This window comes from Xenopus tropicalis, chromosome 8 (assembly GCF_000004195.4).
Source record: "Xenopus tropicalis strain Nigerian chromosome 8, UCB_Xtro_10.0, whole genome shotgun sequence".
NCBI classification, from domain to species: domain Eukaryota; kingdom Metazoa; phylum Chordata; class Amphibia; order Anura; family Pipidae; genus Xenopus; species Xenopus tropicalis.
The window spans coordinates 6,450,575-6,469,354 of record NC_030684.2 but is presented as its reverse complement, the minus strand read 5'-3'; the positions used below and the strand labels follow the sequence as shown (position 1 = coordinate 6,469,354).

The window sequence follows — 18,780 nt, the reverse complement described above, 5'->3', positions numbered from 1 at the left end:
GCAATCAGTAACCGATACAGGAGGGGAAGGGAGCCCTGCCCAAAAGAGCTTACACTCTACAAGGAGTAACATATAAAGCAATAAGTAACCGATACAGGAGGGGAAGAGAGCCCTGCCCAAAAGAGCTGTTCTAGCCAAGCCTTGCTAATATTGGCCAGATAGGCCCATCTCACAGAGGAGCCAGACTGCTTAGTTTGCATTAAAGTTGGGTTGGCACCACCATGTGTCCTCAGTTTCCTCTGCAAGGGTTAGACCAGTGATCCCCAACCAGTGGCTTGGGGGCAACATGTTGCTCACCAACCCCTTGGATGTTGCTCTCAGTGCCCCCAAACCAGGTAGTTATTTTTGAATTCCTGACTTGGGGCAAGTTTTGTTTGAATAAAAATGATTTACTACCAAATAAAGCCCCCTATAAGCTGATAGTGTGCATAGAGGCCCCTAATAGCCAATCTCAGCCCTTATTTGGCTCCTCCATGAACTTTTATGGTGCTTGTGTTGCTCCCCAAGTCTTTACATTTGACTGTGGCTCACGAGTAAAGGTCCCCATACACGGGCCGATATCCCCACCTACGGGTGGGCAATATCAGGAGAATCCAGGATAATTAGATTGTTTGGCCCTGGGGCCAAACAATCGAATTATAACGATGAGCATAGCAAAAGTCGGTCCGGGGACCACATCAACGATCCGACTAGATTTTCTAACCTGCCCGATCGATATCTGCCCAATTTCAGGCCAGATATCGGTCGGGCAGACCCGTCGGTAGTGCCCATACACGGGGCGATTAGCTGCCGAATCGGTCTAAGGGACCCATATCGGCAGCTAGAATCGGCCCGTGTATGGGGACCTTAAGAAAGGTTGGGGACCCCTGGGTTAGAGGCTGCTCTTCTTATCTAGGGAATAGTAATCATTTGCAGAGCACTTAGATAATCCTATCATATGCCCACTTCTCTCTATAAGGTCACTGGGCAAAAGTAGCCAAGGAGCTGACACATCGGACTGGTTCCCAATGTCTAAGCAAATGGAAGGGACTGATGGGATACTTCAAGGTAAGTGAAAACAGCTATTTTATATGCCCACCTAATGTATTCTCCTAGTAATGTCTTTGCCCTGTTGTTGGTTATACATTTGTTTACATTCCATCTTCCTTTGCAGAGCAAAAGGCAGAAGAAAGCCAAAATTCCAAAAATCAGGAAGACAGTGACCAAGGGAACCCACGACTCGGAGGAAAGCACCAGCACCCTCAGCAGCAGCAGCAGCAGTGACGAGGGCGAATTGGAGCTAATAAACTCCGAAGATGAAAAGAAGGTGTGCCGCCTCCCAGAGCCAAAGGTCAAGATCACCCCCTCCTTAGCTAAGTGGATCCCTCGGAGGCAGATAACGCCTGTTTCAGGGAAGACGCTCATCACCCCATCGGCATATGCTGCCTGCACCAAACAAGCGCAGTTGAAAAAATGCAAAACGAGCAAAGAGCGCTCTTTTCAGTTCAACACCTTGCTCAAAGGTATCGCCTACCCCCATTCCACAGACAGGGTGCTGGACGACCGGCAGGAAATCCTTACAGAGGTGAGCCGACTTAGGAGGCCGTTCCCGCTTTGCCTAGGTCATGGTCATATAAAAATAGGGGATTTGGATCAAACCATTTCCCTGTAGGAAGAGGGTCAGGGATGTGCTCCTTCCCATAACTACCAACCAAGGGAGGACATTTAGGAAAGGAACAAGGTAAAGTGTGTTATTTTGCACCCTGCCCCACACTTTTCTCCTGCCCAAAAACCAACATTGCTACATAATGGTTTGGACTTAATGGTTTGCATCACTTTGGGGGTTTTGGCACTGGGGAGGGGGATTGTTTGGCCACTGTATACTTGAATTGAAATGCCTGTCTGTTTCAGTCAGCAGTACAAGGGCGGCAACTTCTGCTGGTTGAGGAGGATGACGTGAGAAGGATTCTGCAGAAGAATAGCGATCGTTTTCAAGATAAGTTGGTAAGCATTTCCCTGGCTGATATTTAGAGATTTAAGGTCCCCATACATGGGCCAATTGTAGCTGCTGATATGGGTCCCTTAGACAGATTCGGAAGCTAATCAGCCCGTGTTGGGCACTACCGACGGGCCTGCCCGACCGATATCTGGCCTGAAATCGGCCAGATCTTGATCGGGCAGGTTAAAAAATCTAGTTGGATCGGGGACCACATTGGCTCGTTGATGCAGTCCACGGGCCGACTTTGCCTATACCCGTTGTTATAATTCGATTGTTTGGCCCCAGAGCCAAACGATCGAATTACCCTGGATTCTCCCGATATCGCCCACCCGTAGGTAGGGGGTATAGGGAGAAGATCCGCTCGCTTGGTGACATCGCCAAGCGAGCGGATCTGAAGGTGTATGGGCACTTTTAGACTGTCACTGTTATCCTTGGTCATTGGTTCTACCACTTGAACTATCCAGCTAGTCCAGTCTATATGCTATCAAGAATATCTGAGGAGACTTACTAGCCTGTATGAGACTGTCTGAGTAGCCAATCACATGTCAATGCCAATCTGTGTGTCTTTTAATTTGTACTGTGCCTTTCTGTCTCTGTTATAAGTACAATAAGTCTGACAGTTGTTAATATATATCAGTAATCAACAACCCTTTGTCTTTATACAGTTATCAAGAATCAACATCGCAACGTTTTCTCATCAGCAGCTGAAACGGGAGCGCAGGGTGGATCTCTACCGAAATTCTGTAGACAGAAAGCTGCTTCTGGCAGTGACACCGTGGGTCGGAGATGTGCTCCTTCCCATAACTACCAGCCAAGGGAGGACATTTAGGAAAGGAACACAAGGTAAAGCGTGTTATTTTGCACCCTTCCCCACACTTTTCTCCTGCCCAGAAACTAACATTGCTACTTCCCATTTAGTTCCAGGGGTACCCAGGGCACAAATAAGCACTCACCCCAAATCCCCCCCTAACTGGCCTTCAGGCTGGGCCCCCTTAGCCCATAACAAGGTTACAGATATATAGAAACATTGGGGTAACAGTCACCCTGCTATAGTTCCAGGGGTACCCAGGGCACAAATAAGCACTCACCCCAAATCCCCCCCTAACTGGCCTTCAGGCTGGGCCCCCTTAGCCCATAACAAGGTTACAGATATATAGAAACATTGGGGTAACAGTCACCCTGCTATAGTTCCAGGGGTACCCAGGGCACAAATAAGCACTCACCCCAAATCCCCCCCTAACTGGCCTTCAGGCTGGGCCCCCTTAGCCCATAACAAGGTTACAGATATATAGAAACATTGGGGTAACAGTCACCCCGCTATAGTTCCAGGGGTACCCAGGGCACAAATAAGCACTCATCCCAAATCTCCCCCTAACTGGCCTTTAGGCCTATAACAAGGTGCTAACATTTTTGAAAGCAAATTATCATTTGGTCCAAACCTTATTCTGGTTACTCACGAAGGAGTTGCATGACTATATATAAGCACATTGCTAAAGAGGCAAAGTAATTGCTTTATTTTTGGATCACCATATGACTTAGGGATGATTTTCTGTAGCTGCCACTAGATGGCGCTGGTTTCTTAGCTAATCTTTACATTAGGCTAGACTTCTAAAGCAGGGTTTTTGTACCAAAATAGTCTCTAAGCCAGTAATTTAGGGGAATTTGGAATTGTGGGTAAATGTACAGTACAAAGTAATGTAGTAGGTTCAGGGAACATTTGTTAATGATTTAGAATATCCTGCTGCCAAACAACATGGCTGAGTTGCTTACAGCAGGGGCCCTAAGTACATTCATTTGTTTTCTTTCAGTGGAAATTGTAAAACAGAAGCTCCAGTCTCTGACTCTTAACAGCACCCCTATTTTCACCTTCCTGATCCAAGTGAGTTTCTACTTATGCACCGGAACAGATTTATGTGCCGGAAATATAACATGGCTACTTTATTTCCTCCTAAGCCCAGTGGAATAAAGTGATTCTCTATCTTCTGATCCTTTTGATTGGCTGCTTGCTGTAGCCCTGTGCTTCTCATCCTTTTGATTGGCAGCTTTCTGTAACCCTGTGCTGCATCTCATTCTTTTGATTGCCTACTTGCTGTAACCCTGTGCTGCTTCTCATTCTTTTTATTGGCTGCTTGCTGTAACCCTGTGCTGCTTCTCATCCTTTTGATTGGCTGCTTGCTGTAACCCTGTGCTTCTTCTGATCCTTTTGATTGGCTGCTTGCTGTAACCCTGTGCTGCTTCTCATTCTTTTGATTGGCTGCTTGCTGTAACCCTGTGCTGCTTCTCATCCTTTTGATTGGCTGCTTGCTGTAACCCTGTGCTTCTTCTCATCCTTTTGATTGGCTGCTTGCTGTAGTCCAGTGCTCCTTCTGATCCTTTTGATTGGCTGCTTGCTGTAACCCTGTGCTTCTTCTCATCCTTTTGATTGGCTGCTTGCTGTAGTCCTGTGCTCCTTCTGATCCTTTTGATTGGCTGCTTGCTGTAGTCCTGTGCTTCTTCTCATCCTTTTGATTGGCCACTTGTTGTAACCCTGTGCTGCTTCTCATTCTTTTGATTGGCTGCTTGCTGTAACCCTGTGCTGCTTCTCATCCTTTTGATTGGCTGCTTGCTGTAACCCTGTGCTTCTTCTCATCCTTTTGATTGGCTGCTTGCTGTAGTCCAGTGCTCCTTCTGATCCTTTTGATTGGCTGCTTGCTGTAACCCTGTGCTTCTTCTCATCCTTTTGATTGGCTGCTTGCTGTAGTCCTGTGCTCCTTCTGATCCTTTTGATTGGCTGCTTTCTGTAGTCCTGTGCTTCTTCTGATCCTTTTGATTGGCCACTTGTTGTAGCCCTGTGCTTCTTCTCATCCTTTTGATTGGCCACTTGTTGTAACCCTGTGCTTCTTCTTGTCCTTTTGATTGGCTGCTTGCTGTAACCCTGTGCTCCTTCTGATACTTTTGATTGGCTGCTTGCTGTAACCCTGTGCTTCTTCTGATCCTTTTGATTGGCTGCTTGCTGTAACCCTGTGCTTCTTCTGATCCTTTTGATTGGCTGCTTGCTGTAACCCTGTGCTTCTTCTGATCCTTTTGATTGGCTGCTTGCTGTAGCCCTGTGCTCCTTCTGATCCTTTTGATTGGCTGCTTGATGTAGCCCTGGACATGATGAAGATATATATATGTGATACTTTATATATTGTTTGACCATAGGGGGCAGCTTTTAGCATAGGGCAAAAACCATAGAGTGTCCGTTAGTGCCAGGGGCACCTCTTCTCACTACACTTTGTTCCTCTCTCAGTTCTTTCGGATAGACGCCGACGGTTGCCTCAAAATAATTCGTGATCGGAGAGCAAAGCAGCTTGTTCCTACCGTAAAACAGAACGCCATTAAGAAGATCCCGCCTACCCCAACCCCGGTGAGCGCCAATAGTCCCTTCTGTGTCATACACCCGCCATTCTGCTGTGATTTTTTGTCTCTCTCTTTATTTTTTTCGCCTTTCCCTTTAATGTGTGATATTAAAAAAAAAAAAAGAGAAGTTTGATTGCAGTATCAGATTCCTCTTTCGGCTTTTCATTAAATTGGTTCTGTTCTGTTTGCAGGCGATTTCCACCAGCAAGTTTGTCCCAAGTAAGTTCTCCTAACGGTTTCACAGTTGCCAAATACGGCACATGATTTGAATTCTAAGTAGTCTGATAACCCTTGTATGCTTAGAAATGAGAAAAATGTTTTTAGTTTTGGTTTCATGGTTTTATGGTATCTCACTGTACAAGTTATTAGCAAAAAACTTAAGGGGCTGTTCCTGCTGAATTGTGCTTAGTACAGGGGAATCCCTATGTGCCATAGTTTTATGGTATCTCTCTGTACAGGCTATGAGCAAACTTAGGGGGCTGTTCCTGCTGAATTGTGCTTAGTACAGGGGAATCCCTATGTGCCATAGTTTTATGGTATCTCTCTGTACAGGCTATGAGCAAACTTAGGGGGCTGTTCCTGCTGAATTGTGCTTAGTACAGGGGAATCCCTATGTGCCATAGCTTTATGGGATCTCTCTGTAGAGGCTATGAGCAAACTTAGGGGGCTGTTCCTGCTGAATTGTGCTTAGTACAGGGGAATCCCTATGTGCCATAGTTTTATGGTATCTTTCTGTACAGGCTATGGGCAAACTTAGGGGGCTGTTCCTGCTGAATTGTGCTTAGTACAGGGGAATCCCTATGTGCCATAGTTTTATGGTATCTCTCTGTACAGGCTATGGGCAAACTTAGGGGGCTGTTCCTGCTGAATTGTGCTTAGTACAGGGGAATCCCTATGTGCCATAGTTTTATGGTATCTCTCTGTACAGGCTATGAGCAAACTTAGGGGGCTGTTCCTGCTGAATTGTGCTTAGTACAGGGGAATCCCTATGTGCCATAGTTTTATGGTATCTCTCTGTACAGGCTATGAGCAAACTTAGGGGGCTGTTCCTGCTGAATTGTGCTTAGTACAGGGGAATCCCTATGTGCCATAGTTTTATGGTATCTCTCTGTACAGGCTATGAGCAAACTTAGGGGACTGTTCCTGCTGAATTGTGCTTAGTACAGGGGAATCCCTATGTGCCATAGTTTTATGGTATCTCTCTGTACTGGCTATGAGCAAACTTAGGGGGCTGTTCCTGCTGAATTGTGCTTAGTACAGGGGAATCCCTATGTGCCATAGTTTTATGGTATCTCTCTGTACAGGCTATGAGCAAACTTAGGGGGCTGTTCCTGCTGAATTATGCTTAGTACAGGGGAATCCCTATGTGCCATAGTTTTATGGTATCTCTCTGTATAGGCTATGGGCAAACTTAGGGGGCTGTTCCTGCTGAATTGTGCTTAGTACAGGGGAATCCCTATGTGCCATAGTTTTATGGTATCTCTCTGTACAGGCTATGAGCAAACTTAAGAGAATCTTAAGATCCATCTTTGCACCCCAAGCTGTTTTTCATATACATCTGTAATTGCAGTTCAACCTTCCAAGACTCCGAGGAGGCCAATAATAGAGAGACCTCGGCCACCGCCACCCAAACCCAAGACGGTGATGGAGCTTCTACGTGAGAAGAGAATGCGGGAATCTAACGCCAAGAATACCGCCGCGCAAAACGCAGTTGTCCTGTCTCCCAACCTTCTGGTCCCGCGATCCATTGTGATCAACCCGCAGCCCAGCGCATTGGGAAACCAGCAAGCCGTGGTGCTGCCGTTGGCTCCTCCAACACCGGAGAAAGGCGTCTGGCCGCTTATGCCTTTTATTCCGATACAGGCCGGGCAGATACCCCCGAAAGGCAATGCTTCTGTCAACCCAGTGCCAACCAGTCCCCTTAAATCTGCAAGTGAACCCGTTGCAGGAAACGCGTTGCCCGGTACTCCTATAGGTGTAAAGCAAATTACTGGTAATGAAGCCACTACTCCAGCGACTCCCGGGCAGCCCCCGCTGCAGCCTTCCATTACAGTGCTGCCGACGGTGTTGAGTCCCGGCGTAAATAACAGTGGACCTGTGCCCTTCACTTTGGTGGTGACTCCCCACGGAGTGGTCTCGGTGCCGCTTCAGGCCCTCGGTTTCCCCGCACAGGTTCCGGCATCGCTGAACACAAACGGCGGCGGTAATTTAGGAGCAAGTTCTGGTAGCGTCCAAAATACAGCGGTAACCACATCCTCCGAGTCAACTACCAACGACGGTGAGGGAACAAATCCAGAGTCAAACCAGAGTGAGGCCATTTCTACGCTTGCTCAGAACCCACATAGCAACCATCATCAGGTGAAACCGGGCCAGTCGAAAACACAGTCGATCCTAACGCCAAAAAAGTATCCCGTGGTAAGAATAGCGAAACTCCTGCCGTCGAGTCAAGGTGCGGCGACGGTTCCCCCAGCTGGAAAGCAAACCAGGCCATCGTCGCCGAATGTCGCCGCACCAAGTCCGGTACCGACCGCGGATAAGAAAGTCATGGACTGGAGCCTCGTGTCTCTGGAAGAAGAGGGGGAAGCCAAGGAATGGTTCCGGGGGGCAGAGGGTGTCAAAGTGCCGAGGCTACCGAAAGACATGCCTTATTTGCCCCCGTCGGCTTGCACGCTCAAAACCCTCTCCAACCTTCTGCTGCAGAGAAGCGACTTGGAAGAAAGCGCGTTCAAACTGGTTCCGTCCGTGGGGGGCGAAAGCGAGCCAACGCCTGCCGAAAAGACCGAGATCCTGCGGGGCCTGGTGGACAGGAAGTTAAAGGATAACCCGGGGTACCTAATGCTCAAACAGCGCTTTCTCTCCGCCTTCACCGTGCCGGGCTTGCTGGCTAGCTTACACCCCGGCCAGGCCAAGAAGGCAGTCGCCAATATTACCATAAAGAGCGAGGACAGCGACGAAGAAACGGACGACTCGGCGGATGAAGAACACAGCGCCTGTAACGAACCACATTCCACCGCCAGCTATCCGGAACCCCCGGCTGGCACAGAACCGGTAAGTGCTGCCACATAGACCAGCAGCAACGGGCCATTGGGGCTTATTTGCTTGCCCAGTTGCTGCTCTTTGCATGGCTTTCTAAAGGGAAACTTCACCTTCAACTTGAGCTTTTTGAAGACATAATATTAAGCAACTTTGCAATATACATCAGGGGGAATGGCTTCCCAAAGCCCCGCCCCCTGTTCCCCTGCTGATCTGGTTGACTACTTTGAGACTCAAATAATATTTAACAGTAGTCGCCTCCCCTCAGCCTCCCTTCAGCGTGCCTCCTCCCAATCCCACAATTCCCTGCTGCACACGTGATGTTAATAAGGGAAGGAACATCCCAGTGCAATGCATTGTGGGTTATGTAGTTCCTGCATGCTGTCTGTACAGGCAGCCATACACGGGGCGATTCTAGTTGCCGATATCGGACCTTTAAACCAATTCGGCAGCTTATCTGCCCGTGTATGGGCACTAACGACGGGCCTACCCGACCGACATCTGTCCTGAAATTGGCCAGATCTTAATCGGGCAGGTTTGATTTTTTGTTGGATCGGGGACCGCGTTGGCTCGTTGATGTGGTCCACGAACTGACCGAATTAGCCCGATATTGCCCACCCTTAGGCGATACCATGTATTGGCCACCTTCAACTGTGGAGAAGCTGTTACAATTTGTAACATCAGTGTTTTAGTCCCTCCTCCCCTGCCAGGATTTCAAATGAGGCAGAAAGAGAAGAGCAGTTTTGCAGCTGGATTTCAGCATATAAAAATGGTATTTATTCCTACTTTGTGAAGCAACAGGGATAGGGATATTAGGGGTTTCTGTGTTGTGTGGGGCTCTTTAACAAATTATGGTTTTTAACCCTTTTACTGCCAGCCATTTTGGTCAAAGCGGAACTTGTATTGCCAGACAGTTTTTGAACATTTTGCACTGTTTCACTTTAGGGGCCTTTCCTCGGGGGGACTTTTAGTTTACCAAGGAAAACAATATATCGTTTTTTTCAGAACAACCTAAGCTTTCAAAATATGGTAGAATTTTTGTGTAATTCCAATTCTGTAACAAGATATAGGCTTCTAAATGTCTAAAAATGCAAAAAAAATCAAATTTTCCATAATATAATCACACATACTAGAAACAAAAATTATTTTATGCACGAATATACAACTGATTTGGAAAGTCCCATGTCTCCTGAACGTGCCAATACCAAATATATATAGTTTTATGGAGATTTCTCACTTGTATAGGTCAAAAACTCCCAGCAGTACACTACCAAATTCCCAAAGCACTGCTCCAAAAAAACTGCATACTTTGGATTTCAAGGCCAAAATTCCACTAACAGAAGGTTTATCCCAGAAAATTGTACATTTTTGGAAAGAACAGATTCTGGGGAATACAGAATAGGCACAACTGTCTGTCTACTCCAAACTATCAAGTCGCAATGCTTTCCTAAAGTTATTGGTTTTTATCAAAATTTGTGATTTTTTTTAAAAATCGCTTCAAAGCTTCTAGTCTATAGTATCTTATCTCCTACAGGTCATAAAGTAACCAAATAAAACACCCTAAATATGAATGCCTGGGGTCCACTGAACAGTTTGATGCCCAATATGTATAGGTTTACCTAAGTATGTGGCATGTAGGGGCCCCAATGTGAACATACCCCCATATATACTGTCATTTCTGTCATTTCAGCTTCTGCAAAATCAACACATTTACATCATTATATGTGAGATGAAGCTACAAAAAAGTACGCTCACCCCAGAAAGTCATATATTTTTGGAAAGTACACATTCCCCCGAATCTAAAATGGGTACCCATGTCTTTCTACTCCAAAGTACCAAGCCGCACAGCTTTTCTAAAGTTAGCAATTTTGATGACATTTCCAAAAATCCCCTCAAAGCTTCCAATTTGAAGCATCTTATCTCCCACATAGCATTAGGTACCAAGATAAAACACCCTGAATTTGAACACCAGGGGTCCACTGAACAGTTTGATGCCCAATATGTATAGGTTTACCCAAGTATGTGGCATGTAGGGGCCCCAATGTGAACATACCCCCATATATACTGTCATTTCTGTCATTTCAGCTTCTGCAAAATCAACACATTTACATCATTATATGTGGGATAAAGCTAGTAAAAAGTATGCTCACCCCAGAAAGTCATATATTTTTGGAAAGTACACATTCCCCCGAATCTAAAATGGGTACCTATGTCTTTCTACTCCAAAGTACCAAGCCGCACAGCTTTTCTAAAGTTAGCAATTTTGATGACATTTCCAAAAATCCCCTCAAAGCTTCCACTTTGAAGCATCTTATCTCCCACATAGCATTAGGTACCAAGATAAAACACCCTGAATTTGAACGCCAGGGGTCCACTGAACAGTTTGATGCCCAATATGTATAGGTTTACCCAAGTATGTGGCATGTAGGGGCCCGAATGTGAACATACCCCCATATATACTGTCATTTCTGTCATTTCAGCTCCTGCAAAATCAACACATTTACATCATTATATGTGAGATAAAGCTACAAAAAAGTACGCTCACCCCAGAAAGTCATATATTTTTGGAAAGTACACATTCCCCCGAATCTAAAATGGGTACCCATGTCTTTCTACTCCAAAGTACCAAGCCGCACAGCTTTTCTAAAGTTAGCAATTTTGATGACATTTCCAAAAATCCCCTCAAAGCTTCCACTTTGCAGCATCTTATCTCCCACATAGCATTAGGTACCAAGATAAAACACCCTGAATTTGAACACCAGGGGTCCACTGAACAGTTTGATGCCCTATATGTATAGGTTTACCCAAGTATGTGGCATGTAGGGGCCCCAATGTGAACATACCCCCATATATACTGTCATTTCTGTCATTTCAGCTCCTGCAAAATCAACACATTTACATCATTATATGTGAGATAAAGCTACAAAAAAGTACGCTCACCCCAGAAAGCCATATATTTTTGGAAAGTACACATTCCCCCGAATCTAAAATGGGTACCCATGTCTTTCTACTCCAAAGTACCAAGCTGCACAGCTTTTCTAAAGTTAGCAATTTTGATGACATTTCCAAAAATCCCCTCAAAGCTTCCATTTTGAAGCATCTTATCTCCCACATAGCATTAGGTACCAAGATAAAACACCCTGAATTTGAACGCCAGGGGTCCACTGAACAGTTTGATGCCCAATATGTATAGGTTTACCTAAGTATGTGGCATGTAGGGGCCCCAATGTGAACATACCCCCATATATACTGTCATTTCAGCTTCTGCAAAATCAACACATTTACATCATTATATGTGGGATAAAGCTAGTAAAAAGTATGCTCACCCCAGAAAGTCATATATTTTTGGAAAGTACACATTCCCCCGAATCTAAAATGGGTACCCATGTCTTTCTACTCCAAAGTACCAAGCCGCACAGCTTTTCTAAAGTTAGCAATTTTGATGACATTTCCAAAAATCCCCTCAAAGCTTCCACTTTGCAGCATCTTATCTCCCACATAGCATTAGGTACCAAGATAAAACACCCTAAATTTGAACACCAGGGGTCCACTGAACAGTTTGATGCCCAATATGTATAGGTTTACCCAAGTATGTGGCATGTAGGGGCCCCAATGTGAACATACCCCCATATATACTGTCATTTCTGTCATTTCAGCTTCTGCAAAATCAACACATTTACATCATTATATGTGAGATAAAGCTACAAAAAAGTACGCTCACCCCAGAAAGCCATATATTTTTGGAAAGTACACATTCCCCCGAATCTAAAATGGGTACCCATGTCTTTCTACTCCAAAGTACCAAGCCGCACAGCTTTTCTAAAGTTAGCAATTTTGATGACATTTCCAAAAATCCCCTCAAAGCTTCCATTTTGAAGCATCTTATCTCCCACATAGCATTAGGTACCAAGATAAAACACCCTGAATTTGAACGCCAGGGGTCCACTGAACAGTTTGATGCCCAATATGTATAGGTTTACCTAAGTATGTGGCATGTAGGGGCCCCAATGTGAACATACCCCCATATATACTGTCATTTCTGTCATTTCAGCTCCTGCAAAATCAACACATTTACATCATTATATGTGAGATAAAGCTACAAAAAAGTACGCTCACCCCAGAAAGCCATATATTTTTGGAAAGTACACATTCCCCCGAATCTAAAATGGGTACCCATGTCTTTCTACTCCAAAGTACCAAGCTGCACAGCTTTTCTAAAGTTAGCAATTTTGATGACATTTCCAAAAATCCCCTCAAAGCTTCCATTTTGAAGCATCTTATCTCCCACATAGCATTAGGTACCAAGATAAAACACCCTGAATTTGAACGCCAGGGGTCCACTGAACAGTTTGATGCCCAATATGTATAGGTTTACCCAAGTATGTGGCATGTAGGGGCCCCAATGTGAACATACCCCCATATATACTGTCATTTCAGCTTCTGCAAAATCAACACATTTACATCCTTTATGTGGGATAATGCTACAAAAAAAGTACATTCACCCCAGAAAGCCATATATTTTTGGAAAATACACATCCCCCCGAATCTATAATGGGTAAATATTTCTTATTGCTACAAAGTACCAAGCTGTAAAGCTTTCCTAAGTTTGCAGATTTATATGACATTTTCGAAAATCGCATAAAAATGTTGCAATTTGCCGCATTTATCTCTCACAATTTCTTGATAAAGATCAGATAAAGACAAATCACCCCAAAAAGGAACACCAGAGGCCTACTGAACAGTTTGATGCCCAATATGCATAGATATACCAAAGTCTGCGGTATGTACTGAACCCAAAATGAAAATAGCGCATAAGGATTTCTCGCCTGCCAGCTCAGCTTTTGCACACAGAGCCCCCTGTCAGTGTATTATGTGCCAAAACTTCCCCTAACCATACAGTGACCCCCACAAAACCATATATTTTTGGAAAGTACACATTCTGACAAATCCAACAAGGGTAAAGAGTCCTTTCTACACCAAAGTACCAAGCCGCAAAGCTTTCCTAAAGTTATCGGTTTTTATGACATTTCAGAAAATCGCCTAAAAATGTTGCAATTTGCCGCATTTATCTCACACAATTTCTTGCGTACAAAGGCAAGTCACCCCAAATAGGAACACCAGAGGTCTACTGAACAGTTTGATGCCCAATATGCATAGATATACCAAAGTCTGCAGTATGTACTGAACCCTAAATGAAAATAGCGCATAAGGATTTCTCGCCTGCCAGCTCAGCTTTTGCACACAGAGCCCCCTGTCAGTGTATTATGTGCCAAAACTTCCCCTAACTATACAGAGACCACCACAAAACCATATATTTTTGGAAAGTACACATTCTGACAAATCCAACAAGGGTAAAGAGTCCTTTCTACACCAAAGTACCAAGCCGCAAAGCTTTCCTAAAGTTATCGGTTTTTATGACATTTCAGAAAATCGCCTAAAAATGTTGCAATTTGCCGCATTTATCTCACACAATTTCTTGTGTACAAAGGCAAGTCACCCCAAATAGGAACACCAGAGGCCTACTGAACAGTTTGATGCCCAATATGCATAGATATACCAAAGTCTGCGGTATGTACTGAACCCAAAATGAAAATAGCGCATAAGGATTTCTCGCCTGCCAGCTCAGCTTTTGCACACAGAGCCCCCTGTCAGCGTATTATGTGCAGTAACCCCCCCCTAACTATACAGAGACCCCCAGAAAACCATATATTTTTGGAAAGTACACATTCTGATGAATTCAAAATAGGTAAAGTTATTTTTGTACACCAAAGTTACACCTGGCAAAGCTACGCTAAAAACAGATCAGGAACACTTATATAGGGATAAAATGTGATAAAACCACAAAAATTGTGCAAATCAGTGAAACAACAAAATAAGTTACATGACAGTGTAATTAGTGGCCAGAATATCTGATCCAATAGTTACGCTGTCAAAATAAACAGTTTTTAGGTAAAAGAAAATAAAAACAAAGTGGTAAAATGAAAAAAAAAAAAAAAAAAAAGCAAAACAAAAAAAAACCAAAGTGTTTGTGTATACATGTGTGTACATGTGTAAAAGTTGTGTGATAGTGTGTAAGTGTGTATATGAGTGTAAATAAGTGTATAAAAGTGTGAAAAATGAAAAAAAAAATAAAAAAATAAAATAAAAAAATGCTAAAATGTGTGCTGTAAGTGTGTGTAAATGTATGTAAGTGTGTATAAATGTATGTAAATGTGTGTATAAGTGTGTAAAAGTGTGTAAATGCAATAAAAAAAAAAGTCCTTACCTGTTCCTGAAGACCGATCGCCTCCTTCCTCATTTGGGCCAGCGCTGGGGGAGAGGGAGGAAGCAGGAAGCAGCAGATGCGATGCGATCGCATCTGCTGCTTCCTGGAGGGTCCTGCGAGCGATCGGCTCGCAGGACCCTGATGACAGCCCCCCTGGCACATTGCCCAGGGGGGCTGTCATTGTTAGAAGCCCTCTGCAGCGGCGGCACATGCCGCCGCTGCAGAGGGCAGCGCTTAAACGCCAACGACGTATGAGACACGTCGTTGGCGTTTAAGCCCTTTTACTGCCAGCACGTATGCCATACGTGCTTGGCAGTAAAAGAGTTAAAGCCGGAGTTCCCCTTTAAAAACAAATACCTCGGGTTTCCTTGGCCATATGGTTTGATGGGTGTTGCTTATACAGTTCAGTGGCAAAGTGATGCAGTTTTTTAAGCACAATTATGGTTGTTTACAATACGTCTGTTTTGTTTTTCTTTATATTGTAGGAAGGCTCCCCCGAGAATCCCGACAGCCAGGAGGCATCTGACTATACAGTAACCTCTCACATGACTACAAGGAGGAGGGCAAGGAAGCGAACTTATTACTGCACGTAAAACTCTGCAGGTAAGTTACTGCCTTTGAATGCACTGACTTTTTAGAGGTAGAGAGGCTTACTCCTTCACTGAGGAGCTGGGCTCTCTGTAGCAAGCATGGAAGGCGCTCCGCTGTAAGTGTCACAGCAGGGCATTCGTCTAGGGACCTAACACGGCACGCCTTTAGACTTGTTTCTCCTACTCCCATGTAACTGGAGGAGTCCCAAGCCGGACTTGGATTTCTTACTATTGAGTGCTATTCTGATACCTACTGGGAGCTGCTATCCTGCTCCCTTCCCATTGTTCTGCTGATTGGCTGCTGGGGGTGACGGGGGGGGGGATATCACTCCAACTTGCAGCGCAACAGTAAGCTGTGCCTGAAAGTTATCAGAGCACAGGTCACATGGCTGTGGCACCCTGGGAAATCAGATTACAATGCAGGATTCTGCTGGAGAAGCTCTATTAACTGATGGGTTTTAAAAAACATTTCCCATGTCAGTATCCCTTTAAATTAACTCTTAGTATGATGTAAACAATGATCTTCTGAGACAATTTGCACTTGTTTTTTTGTTTTTTATTAATTATGATTTTTCCGTTTAATAGTGTTTTGTTCAGCAGCTCCTCCAGTTTGAAATTTCAGCAGCTATCTGGTCGCTAAGGTCTTGTTTACCTTAGCAACCAGGCAGTAGTTTGAACGCGCGACTGGAATATAAACAGAAAGATAAGAAATAAAAAGTAACGATAAGAAATAAAAATAGACGTTCACAGAGCAATAGTTTTTTTAACCCTTACACTTGTCAGCTACACAGTTAAAGAAGGGCACATGTCTTTTATATGAAATGGCATCATTCCTATGTGGTAGGTGTTTGTATTTACCCAGTGACATTGGCCTATTAGCTTGGCCTGGTTTCCCACCCTCCTAAAGGTCCCCATACATGGGCCGATAGTAGCTGCCGATATGGGTCCCTTAGACAGATTCAGCAGCTAATCGGCCCGAGTATGGGCACTACCGACGGGCCTGCCGACCGATATCTGGCCTCAAATCGTCCAGATCTCGATCGGGCAGGTTAGAAAATCTAGTTGATTCGGTCCCCGGACAGACTTTACCTATACCCGTCATTATAATTACCCTGGATTCTCCCGATATCGCCCACCCGTAGGTGGGGGATATCGGGAGAAGATCCGCTCGCTTGGCGACATCGCCAAGGGAGCTGATCTGCTAGTGTATGGGCAATTTAAGCTTAACTTCCCATCAGCAGCAGCCCAGAGCACACTGAGCACGTGCAGTGCCACTGACACACACCAAACATGGCCTAATAAAATCTGGAGATGCCATTGATCTCAATATGGAACATTTCCTTTCTAGCCGGATTCTTTTTTATGCTTTACTTCTCCTTTACGATGGCTACCCACGTGGTGAATCCCGTCCAGACTGAACATTTTCACTTCACAGAGGTCGCTTTAGATCAGCCATATTGTAATCATCTTTTCAATGAACTGCTGGTATATCCCAAACACCATAAAGGCTTTTAACCCCGGGATGGGGTAGATATCGGGGCTATAAACCTGTTTATTAATATGTCATTTTCTGTGATTGTTTCCAGGCCACAATAACATCTCCTGTATTTTCTTCCTTTTCCTCCAGATACCACAACGACGTGCACTCATCAAAGGGGATCTTATAGGACCTGCAGCGTCAGCCACCCCCCCCTCCAGCGGTTGGACGGCTCGAAAGGAAACCTGTTAACCCTTTATGTGCTGCAAGAGTGACGTACAGAAGTCCTATAATGGATGCCGGAAGCACTAGTCACTTGTCAATGATGTTTTTTTTTTCACGGCAGACTGGAAACGTAAAACGATTTGCCATAAAAAAAACAAAACCAAAAACATTTCCCACTTCGTTCCAAGAGGAACGTGATTATAAAACCAGCCGCTTACACTGTGTGTATATAGGGCCAATCCCTGCGCGGCGTGTTTGTCATGTGATAAGGGAAGTCGGCCTCGCGTGTTCGTTCTTTCAAGCACAAAAGCATGGATATTTATTTACTGCTATTTTATATGTTCTTGTAAAGATAAGTTCTGCTCTCTGTTCAGCTTCCTTTTGTGTCGCTCGGGGTGGAACTTGAACCGACTGATTAAAAAGAGCTAATGTATTTTCTCCGTTAATCCTTCTATGGTCTGATCTCTTTCCCCTAAACAGAAGTCATGGTTTTTACCGTTCCGGCTGATATCCCCGGTCTGTTCGGTGACCCGGCAGGGTCTGAAATTCGAATTGCAGACGTCGTATCTCCCAGGGTGTGTACTGGCCCATGAGGAAATGAGGGAAGCTGCAGCTGCTCTGATTGCTTTGGCTCTGACAATGGAAAAGGTTGGACCTTCATATGTCTGTTTAAGGTCATACACGGGCAGATTTCAGCTGCTGATTCAGGTCCTTCAGACCGTGTATGGCAGGGGTGGCCAATACATAGATCGCGCTCCACCAGTGGATACCCCATGGATTTCTGGTGGGCCGCAATCAAGCCGGGGATGCGGAAGTGCTGCGTGAATGCGTACGTATGCTGCATCGCGTATGTACGCATTCATGTCGCACTTCCACATTCCGATTCGGTCCAGCCAATCGTGACCGGACTGAGTCCGGCCACCCCTGGTGTATGGGCACCCTGATGGGCCTTCCCGACCCATATCTGGCCTAAAATTGCCCAGATCTCGATCGGACAGGTATGATTATTTAGTCAGATCAGGGACCACATCAGCCTGTGTATGGGAACCCTGACGGGCCTACACGACCCATATCTGGCCTAAAATTGCCCAGATCTCGATCGGACAAATATAATTATTTAGTCAGATCGGGGACCACATCAGCCTGTGTATGGGCACCCTGACGGGCCTTCCCAACCCATATCTGGCCTAAAATTGCCCAGATCTCGATCGGACAGGTATGATTATTTAGTCAGATCGGGGACCACATCAGCCTGTGTATGGGCACCCTGACGGGCCTTCCCAACCCATATCTGGCCTAAAATTGCCCAGATCTCGATCGGACAGGTATGATTATTTAGTCAGATCGGGGACCACATCAGCTCATTAATGCGGTCCTTGGTCCGACGGTGCCTATGCCGGAAGTAATTGGATCATCTGGCCCTAGAGCAGCGGTTCTCAACCTTTTGGGCGATCGAACGACCCTTTCACAGGGGTTGCCTAAGACCATCGGAAAACACATATTTTATGGTTGGGGGTCACCACAACATGAGGAACTGTATTACAGGGTCGCGGCATTAGGAAGGCTGGGAACTCTGCTCTAGAGCCAGGTAGTGTAGTGCTGCACAACTGCAAAATCAATTCAGTATGGTGGGTGCTCACTGCAGGGGTCCCCTGTGAGGTCCCCCCAAAAAATCCAAAACATAAGAGAGGAGCAGGGCACATCCAAATGATATAAAAATTACAAACTACATCAAAAAACCCAATGCGTTTCAACCCCTTTTCAAAAGGGAGGGGGGTCTTTGTCAGGGGCACATATAAAAAGCAGGCAATTACTGCCGGCGCCTATGCTG

The 18,780-nt window shown here is 45.1% G+C and overlaps 1 protein-coding gene across 2 annotated transcripts in view; it reads left to right on the top strand.

Moving 5' to 3' along the window:
• Window positions 1–17,395, top strand: part of snapc4 (small nuclear RNA activating complex polypeptide 4) — a 40,975-nt gene extending 23,580 nt beyond the window's left edge. For both annotated transcript variants that reach the window (XM_031891392.1, XM_031891393.1), the window contains exons 15-24: window positions 959–1,047; window positions 1,154–1,564; window positions 1,891–1,983; window positions 2,644–2,821; window positions 3,787–3,857; window positions 5,250–5,366; window positions 5,551–5,578; window positions 6,930–8,407; window positions 15,143–15,260; window positions 16,875–17,395. In XM_031891392.1, coding sequence (XP_031747252.1) covers window positions 959–1,047; window positions 1,154–1,564; window positions 1,891–1,983; window positions 2,644–2,821; window positions 3,787–3,857; window positions 5,250–5,366; window positions 5,551–5,578; window positions 6,930–8,407; window positions 15,143–15,250 — 2,573 coding nt within the window. In that variant the 3' untranslated portion in view covers window positions 15,251–15,260; window positions 16,875–17,395. The remainder of the gene's footprint in view (window positions 1–958; window positions 1,048–1,153; window positions 1,565–1,890; window positions 1,984–2,643; window positions 2,822–3,786; window positions 3,858–5,249; window positions 5,367–5,550; window positions 5,579–6,929; window positions 8,408–15,142; window positions 15,261–16,874) is intronic.
• The last annotated feature ends 1,385 nt before the right edge of the window (window positions 17,396–18,780 follow it).